Source organism: Barbatula barbatula (assembly GCF_947034865.1).
Source record: "Barbatula barbatula genome assembly, chromosome: 9".
NCBI classification, from domain to species: Eukaryota; Metazoa; Chordata; class Actinopteri; order Cypriniformes; family Nemacheilidae; genus Barbatula; species Barbatula barbatula.
The window spans coordinates 23,477,145-23,490,983 of record NC_136772.1 but is presented as its reverse complement, the minus strand read 5'-3'; the positions used below and the strand labels follow the sequence as shown (position 1 = coordinate 23,490,983).

Genomic DNA, 13,839 nt, shown 5'->3' with positions numbered 1-13,839 from the left:
TATAAATACCTCACAGTTTCAACTCTTGACACACACACACATAAATCAATCTCATGCCATTTATTTTCTATGTTGATAACTCTATCTGTTTATATGAGGTTAGTTGACACAGAGTTTAAAGGGAATTTGATGTAATATTTTATCAATTAAAAACTCCATCAATATAAATATCAGATGTGATAATCTATTTAGGGTGCCTCCCCCTCACTATCTGTCTATAAGCTATATGTGTATAGGTTAATGTTCAGATTTCAGTTTTGTTAATATTTTTATAGTTCATAAAACTATACCTTCATATAACCCATTGTTATTATACTTCACTGCTATTTTGAATTCTTATCTATCTTTATTGTCTTGATATAATCAGCAAGGGGGGGGGGATTTCACAAATCAGATACCTGTCAACTTAAAAACAAATATTAATATTGAACCTTACATGTGTAGGTGAGCTCTAAACGATTTTACAAAAAACGGTGACTTATTTAAATAAATCTGTATGACATGAATCGATTATTAGAAAAAACACCAACAAAGCACCTCTAAACCTAACTGTAAATGGCGGGAAAGTATATGGTATATGAATTCACAAGTAGCAACTTAGTAAAATAAAGAAGAATTGCCATTAGATGGTGCAGGTAAAACTACAATGTAAGATGTATTATTGAACAGGAAATCAGTCGGTGAAATCATTTTTTAAACAAGCAAGAAAATAATGAAACGGCACTGCTGTGTTTTGAATGCATGTCTCTTTAAATAGTAAATTAAACAGAAACAGTATTACACACAATGTTAAGTTTATTCACAATTACAGTTTTTCAGTAACAGATCAACAATGGTTTTATATACAGTTTAAGTACAGAAACAAATAAGGCTCAGATGTACATAAAAGGTGTTTCATTACAAGAAGAAAATGTCTCTCAGTCTGCACTCATGAATTTCAGCTTTATAGATTTTATGTTATGAGGGGACAAGTGATGGGCCACACAGCCAACCCCACAGCCAGAGGATAATAACCTGAGTTTCTTCCAAATACATAAGCCAATAAAATATAATTGTTGTACATGATGCCAGTTCACCTTCTACTTAGCAAATTCATCCAACATGACATAATAATCAAGCTTTTGCTTTTGGATTTGATTCAGACCTTATCAGTGGGCAGGAATGTTTATTTCTGTCTGTCAACTGAGATGAGTCAGGATGAATTTTCTCACACTATGTTTTACCTAATTGTGGATTAAATGGTTATCATTTGTTTCAAGTTATAAATTTTGTTATTGCATGGTTAAGGTGTTGATAAATAAACTGTTTACAATAACTTATTTGAGATTCCAAGTAATTAGATTAACATTTTTACTCTTGGTTGGTAAGGGATTAGTGTAAGGGTACACTGTCCAATGTTTTTACATTTATGCATTTGGCAGACGCTTTTATCCAAAGCGACTAACATTGCATTACATTATACATTTGTTTCTGACTATGTGCAATTCCCTGGGATCGAACCCACGACATTGGCGTTGCTAGCGCCATTCTCTAACCACTGAGCAGTGTTACCCAAACAAGTTACCCAAACTCTGGTGTGTTACGGCTAGTTCACACTGATCCAATAAACACCAACAAATGCATTCATTATTCTAAATTAGAAGTCACTTTTGTTGGATCATTGTGAATAAGATTTTAGATGAAAATATGTGATGTATGGTTACTGTCCATGGTTCTGGTTTTACAATAATCCATGTAAAATACCCCAGAGAAAAAATAACTGTCTGTCAGTTGTTTCATTTCTTAAAACAAAAACTAAGCTCAAGCTCATCAAGGGTTGAAGGATAATGTAATTTTTAAAATTGCATACTTCAGCTTCATCTAGGGCCACAAATTTAAGAAATTATTTTATCTAAATTTAAACAAATGATGTTCCCAGTGGCAGATACACATTTATTATGGCGTTAAATTATAATGTTTGTATTATTAAATAAAATACAAATACAACAAAGATAATAACGCATAATATATCAACAATAATACACAAACTTATCTGTTTGAGTTAAAAAAAACCTTTACATTTTTCTCAACCTGAACAGACGTCTCTGCCACACAAAATCTTCAAATTCAAGTTATAATTGGTGACATTACCAGCATGGCCAGGTACTGTTGTGTACCATTAAGATCATGTTATAATTTTTCATAACAGTTTAAATGGATTGCAATAATATAGGTAAAATAAAACATTCATGTCATGTAATCCATACATTCTATTACTGTAATCCAAATTATTTACATAGGCGGTGACCGGGAATGGTTGCAACCCTTTTTGTGCTATTAACCAAAACTGGTCCTGTATCTCTCAAATTGTAACACAAGAAGATGTCTATAGCAAAAATTAGTCAAATACAGATATCAGATTATAAAGCAAAGTCACGAGTCATTTACCTCAAATAAAGTACCACAGACACATATGACGTAATTTTGTATGGAAAGCCCAGAAGCAAGTTAGCATTTTAGCACTTCCGGATCCATCAACCCAAAGTCTATACATTGTTTTAATGGGTGTTTGGTTAAATGTTTAAAGTGGGGTATGTGGTTAAACCTGTTAATATTTTGACGTTTATCTGTGACACAAAACACACCAGTTGTAACCTGATCGTGATTTTTAAAACTTTGATTTCACTCTGTATACTTATGCTGCCCCTCATTCTTTTTGCCACTCAGTGGGAGGAGCGACAGTCACACCAGCTGATGCTGACATCATGTGCATACTCTATTTTCTTACAATCTCATTTTAGTTTTATTTGCTTTCGTGACAGTGACATTAGGTTTAGGGGTGGGGCTTCAGTATTGCTTTTTCTAGTAATCGTATGTTTTTGTACGATTCACAATGTATTAATTCATGCGAATTTTCCACCTGGTAAAATAGTTACGAATTCCTGTGAGATCAGGTTGGTACTCTATATGGCAAGACAAACCGTAACTTAGTACAGGGCTGGCCCGTGGCTTAGCCGAAATAGGCGGTTATATCTTTCTCTGTGTTCATCAGAACAAAGACATTTATACAGATTGGGAACAGCTCGGAGGTGAGGAACTGATCAGAGTTTTTCCTTTTTTGGGTGAATCTGTGTCCCTACAGCATTTGCGTCGATGTTGACAAAATGTTTTTTGAAATGTGGCTTTAATCTTTAACTAAATAGTAAAAATCAAAATGAAATATAAAATGTTTGACCCCTCTAAACAATTACAGTAAGAAGGTAATTAGAAGGATTATTTACTTACTTCTTATTTATGTTAGTCACAATTCATGTTATTTTAAAATATTTTAAATTCTGATATTTTTATTTATTAGTTTATTGGAAAGGGGCGCAATCTAAAATCTTGCCTAGGGCACCAACAGAGCAAGGGCCAGAATCAATGAAATGTAAAGCTTTAAAACACCTGCCCAAAACCAGGCCAACTGCAAATGCAACAGGCCTCATTGACTTTAAGTCAATATTTAAAACAATAGAGAATATGCATTAAGCAGTTACTGAAAGCATAACTTACAATCATATTTGACTATTTTTTACATGTTTGTAACTTACTGTAGCTATAGCTAATTACAGTGAATGTTAACAGACGATTTGTATCGTTGTAATTATTCTGCTGTTTTGTTCAAATCCAACACATAATACATTCAACACTCTGTAGCTTTTACTGCTCCGACAATAGGAAATATCAGAATAAACGTGCACTGGGTGAGCGCTCCTGTTGTCTTTATGCTCAGATGATGAATGAGGCTCTTCAGAAGAGGGACAGTTCCCATGGCAGCTGCAGTGCACTTTTATTATTTTTTATTAAAGAAACATATGTAAATATACAAATACATTCAGGAGAACATAAAAGAGGTAAAATACAAAAGACAAAGGATACAGAGTAATTACAAATTAAGTACCTTTCCATAGGGAAACGATACCAACTAAAGATAATGATAAAGAAATAAGATAAATAATAAATATAATAAATAAAACTTATTATGACAGAAAGCTGGTCAATCCTGACTATCAGAGCTATTACAAAATAATTGTTCATATAGTTTTAGGGATCTATCACATTTTTGATTTCTTATTAAACTAAAAGATTTAAGCAGTGAGTCGAAAAATGAGAGAAAGTAGGAAGTGACCCCATACATTTCTGTTTATGGATGAAAAATGTGCCAAATAAAATAAAAAAGTTAAAAATGTATTCTTCGGGTGTGTGGGGGTCAGTATAATAACAAATAATATCTTTCAAATTAAGAGTGTGCGTGAATGGGGGTTTTATTTAAATGACACCAGACCAACATTTCTGAACCAAATATCAAGAATCAAATAAGTGTATTAATGTTTCATCTTCCTCGCCACAAAACGAACAAGTACTAGAAGTATCAATATATTTGGACAGGATATATCTTATGTCATATTTTAAAGTGTCTTCTTTGGTCTTGTTGGCAATAAAATAAAGCTGCGGTGCACGTGAACTTCTCATCTCCCGCTCGCGGTCACGTGACAGAGGGGGAGCGGAAGTCAGTGCCGCGCAGACTTATGGGAAGAGTTTGATGACGTTTTCTTCTGAAGTAGACGAATAATACCGCCGTTCTCAGGTAAACCGTCAAACTTTTATCGATATTTGCGTGTTTTTGCGTATTAAAGCTGCGAATATCGTCCGATCACGTGCGGCGCGTCTACTTGCGACTGCTATAAACCGATCCTTTCATTTTCACTTAAGTTAAATGATCGCGTTGCACTTTTAAAACCGTGATTCTGCACGATTCTAGTTGTTCGAGTTTGAGTGCGAAAGCGTGTTTGAAACGAGACATTTATTCATGTCATTGAATGAATAAACCTGTTCAATAAGCACGAGCTCACGCGCTTGTTTGTGCGGCATATAAAGACTTCGTTTCACCCAAAATGTCAGTTTTGGTCTGCGAACTTCTGAGGACTGAAATAGAGAAGCGTCCTGTTACCTTACACAGTCTGTGAATCTGATCTCACTCCTCGGGCACAGTCACAAGTCACAGCTTGATCTGGATTATTAGACCATTTGTTGTTATGCGAGGCTTCAAGTGCACTTTAAATGACTTCGCCATTCTATTGACATCACGTCCTCATTTGGAGACCTTGAAGTTCTAGTAGTTCGTTTTGAAAAACTTTATTATTCGGATTTTGCCACTTGTTTACACAGTTTGGCTTTCTAATGCATTGACATTCATGCACCCAAGTGTGAAACATTTGTTTTTGGGGGCCATTATAAATAAAAGCATGACCTTTACGTGATATCTTGAGTCGTAATCATGTTAAGCGTGAGGCTAAAGTCTTTTTGCTTTGTGAACAGGTGTTGAGTTTTAAAGCTCCGTGACAGGAGTAAGAGAACCCAGGCTTGGACAGAAGGACTTCCCTCGCAGGATGGGGGCCGTGGTGTCTCGATGGAGGGTATTTTTATATCGCTTTTAATGTGTTGCATTGATGTATGAGTGTGTGTAGTCTCCTTTTTAGGTCACTTAAAGGAGTCACATGATACGGCTAAAACAATTATTAGCATTTGTTTTAAATTTAATGCAAAACGCAGTATTTTAACTTATAACACAGCAAAGACACAGAAAAACACGTATTCGCACCATATGACCCCTTTAAGATAGAACAACTGTTCACGTCAAACAAAGCAAACGATTTCCTCCATACTAGCAATTCTCGCTGTGACAGAGATTTCTTGTACTTTTCTTGGAGTACTAACAACAGTGTGCTCTTTCACAGGCCAAGCCGTCCACTGTGGAAGTTTTGGAGGGATTCGATAAGGTATAAAATGCAACGAATCTTCGAGGAGTATTGTTTCTCATTTTGTGACATCGAGTTTCTCTCTTTGCACTGAATCCACAAAAAAATCCATTCAGAGTATATACTTGAGTGACCTGTACAGACACGCTGTGGCTTTGTGTTTGATGATAGTTCAGTTAATATGCTCAAAGATTTGCCAGTGTTTTTTCAGGTCATCCTCTCATTACCTAAAGCAATTCAATTGGGTCAGATCCTGTCCGTCATTGAGGCTTATAGAGTAACGGAGAGAGAGGAATACACAGACACGTGTCTGCTGAAGCTCAGGCCCTGTGAAGCCGACTTTAGGATTATTTTAGGATGGGGCGGTTATACAATACCACACACTTTGAGTTTACAGTGTGCTCCGAGTTTAGATCACATGGATTTGATTCAAGGTTTGACAAGTTTTCATTCCATGCTCCAAAGTTTATAATGTCTTGAGCATCATTTTGATATCAACACTTTTGTACATTATACTGATGCAACAGTTTTTTATATATGCCCACAGTTTTATTCTTCCAGTTCAAACTCGATAATCACAATTTTAACAATTAACCACAATACATTTTTAAGCCATAATCACATCTGAACAGTTTTTTATAGACCATTTTATTCACCCCAATTTAACTTCAGGTCTGTGTTTAGTTATAATAAAGCTATTTATTTTATATTGAATTTATATTCATTTGAACTCAAATAGATTTTGTATTGTTTATTACTATATTCAATTCATGAAAAACTTCTCAACAGTTGCTGATTCTTAGCAGAGGTCTACCGGAAGTTAAGTTTAGGCCACGTAATGTTTGTTTATTTTGTTGTGGCTGAAATCATCTGTAGACCGCTGGAAGATGTAAACAACGCTTCCAGCAAACTTCCTGTTTTAACACTGCACAAACGTTTGATCAACATACCACCAACAGAAAATATATAACCCAATTAAATGTATAATTAATATATAAACCATACATTTGTATAAAAAAAAACAATAAAGTGCTTCTGGACCAATGTTATCATCTTGCGAAGTGGTCTATGTTTAACTAGCCTGCCTGAGTCTCTTATGGATTGTGTATTGTTGACGGCTCTCAGGACATCAAGGCTCTGGAGGAATATCGAGAGAAGAATCAGAGGCAGCTGAAGTTATGGCTTTACAGACTGGTGTTGTATTCGGTTCTCCTTTACTTCGTGGCTTCTATAGTCATCTACGTGTGGTACATCCCTGAGCTTCTGATAGGAAAATTAATAGTGGCTTCACCGTTCTTGATATTTCCTCTGTTGTAAGTACTCTGCAGTTTGATTTGCTTTATAATGAATATCCATCCACACAGTGATTTAGTTTAGTCTCATTTCAAGTGTGCATGAATTTACTTTCGTGGATGAGTTTATTACATATTCTCCTCATTTCTACAGAGTCTGGCTTCTTAGGAAACTGCTGATTGTTTTATACTACAAACGAACGGAGAGAAACGGTAAGAGTTTCCCTGTTTGCCATAATGTTATGTTCTTGTATGGGAAGAATCACACACTCCGTTATAAATATAGTGTTAATAAATATGTTCTGAAGTCAAACGATATGTGAACCAATAAGATGCAACCATGAACTTGCCATGTAAGCATAAAATAGTCATCATTGTTTTCTTGCAAACGTATCGTTTTGCTTCAGAAAGCTTTTTGGAGCTTCGTCATGTTGGCTCCCATAGAGAGAGATAACATGATGTCAATCTAGTAATAAATCATAGGTTTTTGGTAAACTAAAAAACAAGGAAACCATGCATATTTGGAATGGCGTGAGGGAAAATTTTCACACTTTTGACCTTTGAAAACTATCTTTTGTTTTGTACATAAAATCATCATATTGTTAAGAATATAACCTTTTATATTTTTAAGGATTTATATCACTATAATTTCAATCCTTGAGTCAATATTAAAGTGAAATTTATGAGATTATGAGACTTCAGCCTATATTTCACAGACTGTCAAACTTGTGTGAACTGCTCTTTATATTCAAAATAATGAATCGTTTAGTTTTAATCATGCCGACACATTATTTTTGTTTATCTTTTTCGTCTTAGATGAAAGGTTAGAAGAGCTGAAAGCAGAGAAAAAGAAAATAGTGAGTAATCCGTAGAAGTGTCTGTTGTTCAGTATTGTGCATGTACGTGTCTGTCCTCACACCTGTGCATAGCGCTACATGAGCGCAGACCTGCTCGCATACATTTAGCTGAAATATGTTCACCCTAAACTAATGTTAACATCGTCCTGTTTTCCTGCCTTCTGTGGTATTGAGCCGCACGCGAGCGAGAGAGAGATCATTTCTGCTCTTAATAAATAATGTGAAATCAATGGAGACGGCGGCTAATTGGCACAGAGACTTTATTTGGTATAGCGCTCGGCTAATGGCTTGTCTTTAAATTAATAGTGTTTAGTGATGGGAGGAAATAAATCTGAGAAATTGCTTGTCATCCACTGTCATGTCTAATAACTTTCAATAATTACAGCTGATGGATTTTCACACTCCCCATTATCGCAGTAGCTCTTGTAATTATTCTTTTCATTAAAGTTAAATAATTAGCACTATTTGCTCTTTCCCTGAAATGTATTTGGTTTCGCTTTAAAACTTCAAGACGGACAGATTTTCCTTTCGCTCTAAAATAAGCAGTGGGTCTAGTTCCTTCAGTCTGACTAGGTGCGACTAATGTTGTTTCTCACTGTCACGAGTCGATGAGGTTTTTCTAGTGGTTTAAGGGTTTGGTGAATGCTTGATGTTCCCTCACAGCTTGAACAGGTGATGGAAACTGAAACGTACAAAAATGCCAAGCTGATTCTGGAGCGCTTCGACCCAGACTCAAAGAAAAAACTTACTGTAAGTCACATCGCACTGTAATCCATAAAGAAACATTTGGCCCGATACACACTAGTGCATTTATACTGCTTGTGTTTCTGCTTAAGGAGTTAGAGACTCAACCCATAGGTCCAGCTGCGACTCCAAGACAAGGTCAAGGTGAGATGTCTCCGGTTTCAAAGTCACCATGTAGGGGTGTAATGGAGGGAACACTTGTTCTTGATGTATTTACTACTAAATGTTTATTGTGTCAGTCATATTAAAATTAAATCAAATACTTGTATATGTCTATCTGTACACTTGATTTGACCAGGACTGCATGAATGGGGAAAGAATTAACCAATAACATCAAAGTCTGCTTTTCACCATCAGATCATGAAAAAAATCGAGTCCTGGCCTGTGTTTTATTTCCCATCGACTACTCTTGTATTGGGTTCAGTCTAGTTTGCAACTTAAAATGCGGAGCTTAGTCCATCAGACTTCTTACGGCTGATAAAAACAGGATTAATTCAATTAATTATTTTTCAGAGCTGCGTCAGAGGCATGTGACCCCTCGTCCCGTTGGACGTCCACCTGCTGGCCCTGCGACTACCCCGCTGTCGGCACCTGGTGGTCCTCCTGAAAAAGGTTTATCCGCCTCTGCTCCACAGGGTATGATCAGGAGGCCTGGAACCCCGGCTGGCCCAGCAACCCCGGGGGTGACGGGTAAGACATCACATCTGACACGGATCTAATTACGAACAGGAAATGAATGGTACGGTAGTGATCACTAATGTGATGAAAGGCAGCTGAAATTCAAATAATATTAATGTTAACATAGGCCTGTAAAAATGTGGGGTTTTGTCTTTAAATACTCTTTCACCATGTAGAACATCTTTTATTGCCAGTTTGAAGTCACGACTGACAGCAGGAGCAAGTAATGCAGTGCGTGAACACTTCTGGGCGTAGTTCAAGCAAACACCTTTAGCAGGAAATTGGAAGTGAAAAGCACCTCGGTCCACTGCGGCCTCGCCATATGCTGGAAAATGAGTAAACAGCAGGGATTCCACGCTATGCCAAGGCTGGCAGAAATGACCACTCGTCTCGCTATGATCGCTCTTGATGTTAAATTATATTAATTATGAGTGTGGATCGCAGCAGGCGTCAGTCGGGAGGTCCCTGTATTAAACGCTGTCCCGTTTATCATTCACCACGGATATCACCACGCGTCTGCAGAGATGTGCGCTGATGAGTGTGTGTGTGTGTTTGTAGGAATGCACCCTCCAGGACCTCCGCTGACCAGACCTGTCCTCCCCAGAGAGAGAAGTGCCATGGACAGGGTCGTTGAGTACCTAGTGGGTGATGGACCTCAGAACAGGTGAGCACCTTATCTCAAGATGATGATTTATCACTGTACGCTGGGTTTGATATGTTGAAAAATCACCATATTGTGTAGAGAGGTTCAGTTTTTTAGTTCAGATGGGAGACGGGGAGTGGAGATCTGCTTAAATCTTCTAGCAGAATCTGATATCTATTAATGTTGCCTTTATACGGCCATCTCTACGCAACGTTGCAGTAAATATATTGAAAGGAAAATTATTGAGCAAGCACATACATTAGTCGACATTGATCTTTGCTCTTTTTTTCCTCTTCCATGCCCCGATTAACAAAGATGAACTTATAATAGGGGTTTATAAGTTGAAATGTCACATTGACTTTTGTGGCAAATATCAGTTCAAATGGAGATATAGAGGCTAAAGTCAAATAAAACTAATTTAAATGGGATGTTTAATTGTAACAAAGTAACATTGGATTATAATTGTGATTATTATTAATGTATCATTAGAGCTCCACAAAAATAAATGTGTACAAACATTAATAAGAAGGCTATTGATGTGAGGGAAGTTATAAATAATTTCCTATGTTTAATGTCTCCAGTATCCACAGATATTTAACAACCAGGATTTGCTCAACCCCAAACTACCAATACAGTTCCCATTTTTCTTTTTCTTTAATGAGAACTGAATGCGTTAACTACAACCAAAAATTAGACTAATTGCACATTATTGACATAGAAATATTAAATCTATTGACAGTTTTGTTGTCTCGGGTATTGATTTCATATAAATACTGAGATGACAAAGGCTGATATGATACCAAAGCCCGATATGATACCAAAGCCCACATTGAAGTATTGATTCCGTCGTAACCCTGTTACATTAACAGTAAAGCAGATAGAACAGAACATGTTTTGTATTTGCATTTTGTAAAATTTTCCTGTATTTATTGCAGATATGCTCTGATATGCCAGCAGTGTTTGTCTCATAATGGCATGGCTTTAAAGGAGGAGTTTGAGTATATCGGTAAGATTTAGATAGATATGCACCACTTTTCCTTTTTACCTCTAGCATATGAGTTTTTAACATGTCTCCAGTCCCTCCACTGCGTTCACTGGCAGTGTGTGTGTGGTTTGGATATTCACGTAAACGTCTAAAGGATCAGTCGGAGTTTTGAGTTTGTTTTTATTTCTGCTCTTTTAGCATTCAGATGTGCCTACTGTTATTTCCTGAACCCTGCCCGGAAGATGCGTCCCCAGGCCCCGCGTCTCCCGGAATCCACCACAGAAACCAAGATGAGCCAAGACCCCCCCGGTGTTGCCATGGAAACGGACCTGTCGGGCTCTACACCTGTCCCAGGTATCAGATCTCCACCAGAGTTCACCTGAGCAGTGGGAGGAGATGATGCTCCTGATGGCCTCGGAAGCACGAGTAGTCTTTGCTTGTCTGTATTTAGGAGTGACTTTTGAAGGGAATGGGGTTGTGTTTACAGCGCAGCGTTGTGTGTGTGTGTGTGTGTGCCCGCGTGCGCGCTCGTGGCCTCTGAGGAGATATTTGCCGATGTTCTGATGTGTCTGAAAGCAGATCTGTACGGTGATTAAAGGCTTTAGAGTCTTTTATTCCCCCCCACAGCACTGCCTAGTTAGTAGGGCTTTACCCGTGTCTCCACCTGCTCGTGCTCTCTCTCTCTCTGTCTCTCTCTCTGTGTCCTCTCTCTCTCTCTCTCTGTCTCACTGTTATTACTGTATGTGTTCAGCCAATGACGAGTGACTATAATACGCAAACTACTAATGTGTGTGTGGTGTTCTTCGTTTAGTCTTTCATTGCCCTTCTGTTTTAATCGGTTTGTTTGGCGTTTAGCACAGCTTCTTACTGTAATTGAACAAAGATAAAATGTCTGAAGACCGGTGTGCTAGTTACTCTTCTTGCTATAGTACATATTTGACCTCTATGTAAAGGCTAGCCCATGACTGGTTATAGGTTATCATTGTTATTTGTCAGTGTGGGAGTAGTACAACTTATTAATGAAAAATCCCTGTTGAAACTTTGTCCAGATATTTGCACTGTTCTGTCTGACATGGACATGGAGATGGAGATCAAATAAACTCCTGCACTGTGAATCCAACTCGGTTGCAAAGTGATTCGTGAATCATATTTCATGAAAGCTTTGTAATGTGAACTGGAGCGGGAGATTTAACGTGTCTGAACATCAGAATATGTCTGCATGAACCATCAAGAATCACCCTGTTTACCATGTGATGTAGTGACATGTTCCAGTTTTATTAACATAAGCACTCGTTGTGTTTGTTTGCCAGAGGGTAAAGCTGCCAGTCCAGGGCACTTAAAGGCAGAAGGCGAGGATCAGCGGGCAGAAGTCATCCCGTCTGAAGAGAAGCCGTGTCTTCCAGAAGCCCAAACCAGCCTACTTGACAAACCCAACGGCGAGTTGGATGAGTCCGCCATGGAAGTAGAGTGAGAGCCAACTTGCCAATATAAAGCTGTCTATCCTAAAGCTGTCTATCCCGAGTGTGTGTGTGGTTTACAATTGAGGGTTTGTTTCTGTACTCTACCTTTACATTTTGTTGTTTTAATTTTACCAGATTAGAACTGCATTGTTATTTCATAGGTTAATGCAGTCAATCTCTGTAAAAAAGAAGCATTATGTGGTCAAAGGAGTTTGGTGGGAATTTGGTTTTGTTACATTGCTTATTATACTGATAAACAATACATATGCAATAATGAATTATATTGCTGGGGTTACTTACAGAATATATTGTCTGCTTTTACACGTTGTCTATGTTTACATGTTATGTAGCAGACACGCAACACGTACCTGTTTTTCTTTTAGTTGTCAGGAAAAGCGGCTATTGAATGTATTTAAAATGCTTATTTACAATACATAATAATGCCAAAATGATCTGTTTATATTTATAGATATGAATATCCTCCTAGTGCCTGGTATTAAGCACATGTGCTGTGCTCCGAGAGATGCTTTCGTGTTTACATGTCAGTATTGTCATAGGAATGTCTGTTTATTTATTCAGTATTTTCAGCCCTATGTGCCTTTTTATGTTTGACCTTTTTCAAAATTAAAAACATGAATTGTCAAATTAGTATAGTGTTTTCTTTCTGATGTAAAACGGTGGATTTAACACCGTTAACTATCAGTATTAATGCAGCATCATATTATAATAAGAGTTTAAGATTTGCATACATTTGCAAGTTAAAATCTGCTAAGAGGTTGCCACATATTGGAGCTTTTCTTATTTGAAAGCCAAACATGTGAGTCTCTAAGTAGCATGTCATTTGCTTCAGCTACATTCTTACAAAAGAACATCTCCAGAACATTTTATAAATGAAGTGATGTCTGCTGGCTGTAGCACTAATAACATTGTCAAAACACACTCATGGGCATCAATTACTAAATACCTGCCAGCTAAGAAATAGGTAATCGCCAACCATCCATGTCTTAAATCAACATGATTTGACTGGTATGACATCGATCGTTCACATACCCCTGTGATCTCTCAGATAAAGCTTACACCGGACATGACACGACGTGATAAAATAGCATAAACTGGTTGAGGAGCGACGCGATAAACCCATTAATAACAAGCCGCTGTAGTGTCAGTTTTGAAGTAACCAACAGTTTAATGTTTAACAGTTTGTGAATGACTTAATTGTCTGCTAATATAGTTATATGGTGTTTGATAGCAAAGGGCATACTTTGCTTCAGCAACACATTCATAAGAAAACAACTGATGGCACATATTCATAGAAACTAGTTTCTAACTAATGAATCATCTGATTGTTAATCATAAATATAAGAATAAATTATGTGTGAGGCAGTCGTTCTTGCAATGGTATG

General features: G+C 37.2%; 1 protein-coding gene across 1 annotated transcript; it reads left to right on the top strand.

Annotated features, from left to right (window-relative positions):
• Positions 1-4,492: 4,492 nt before the first annotated feature.
• On the top strand, positions 4,493-13,161 carry lnpa (limb and neural patterns a). Its single transcript, XM_079464195.1, has 13 exons — positions 4,493-4,606; positions 5,338-5,435; positions 5,757-5,798; positions 6,903-7,090; positions 7,224-7,282; positions 7,886-7,926; positions 8,590-8,676; positions 8,763-8,814; positions 9,184-9,360; positions 9,907-10,012; positions 10,927-10,997; positions 11,175-11,330; positions 12,287-13,161. The coding sequence occupies exons 2-13, from the start codon at positions 5,409-5,411 to the stop codon at positions 12,445-12,447; spliced, it is 1,167 nt and encodes a 388-aa protein (XP_079320321.1). The 5' UTR covers positions 4,493-4,606; positions 5,338-5,408; the 3' UTR covers positions 12,448-13,161.
• Positions 13,162-13,839: the final 678 nt, after the last annotated feature.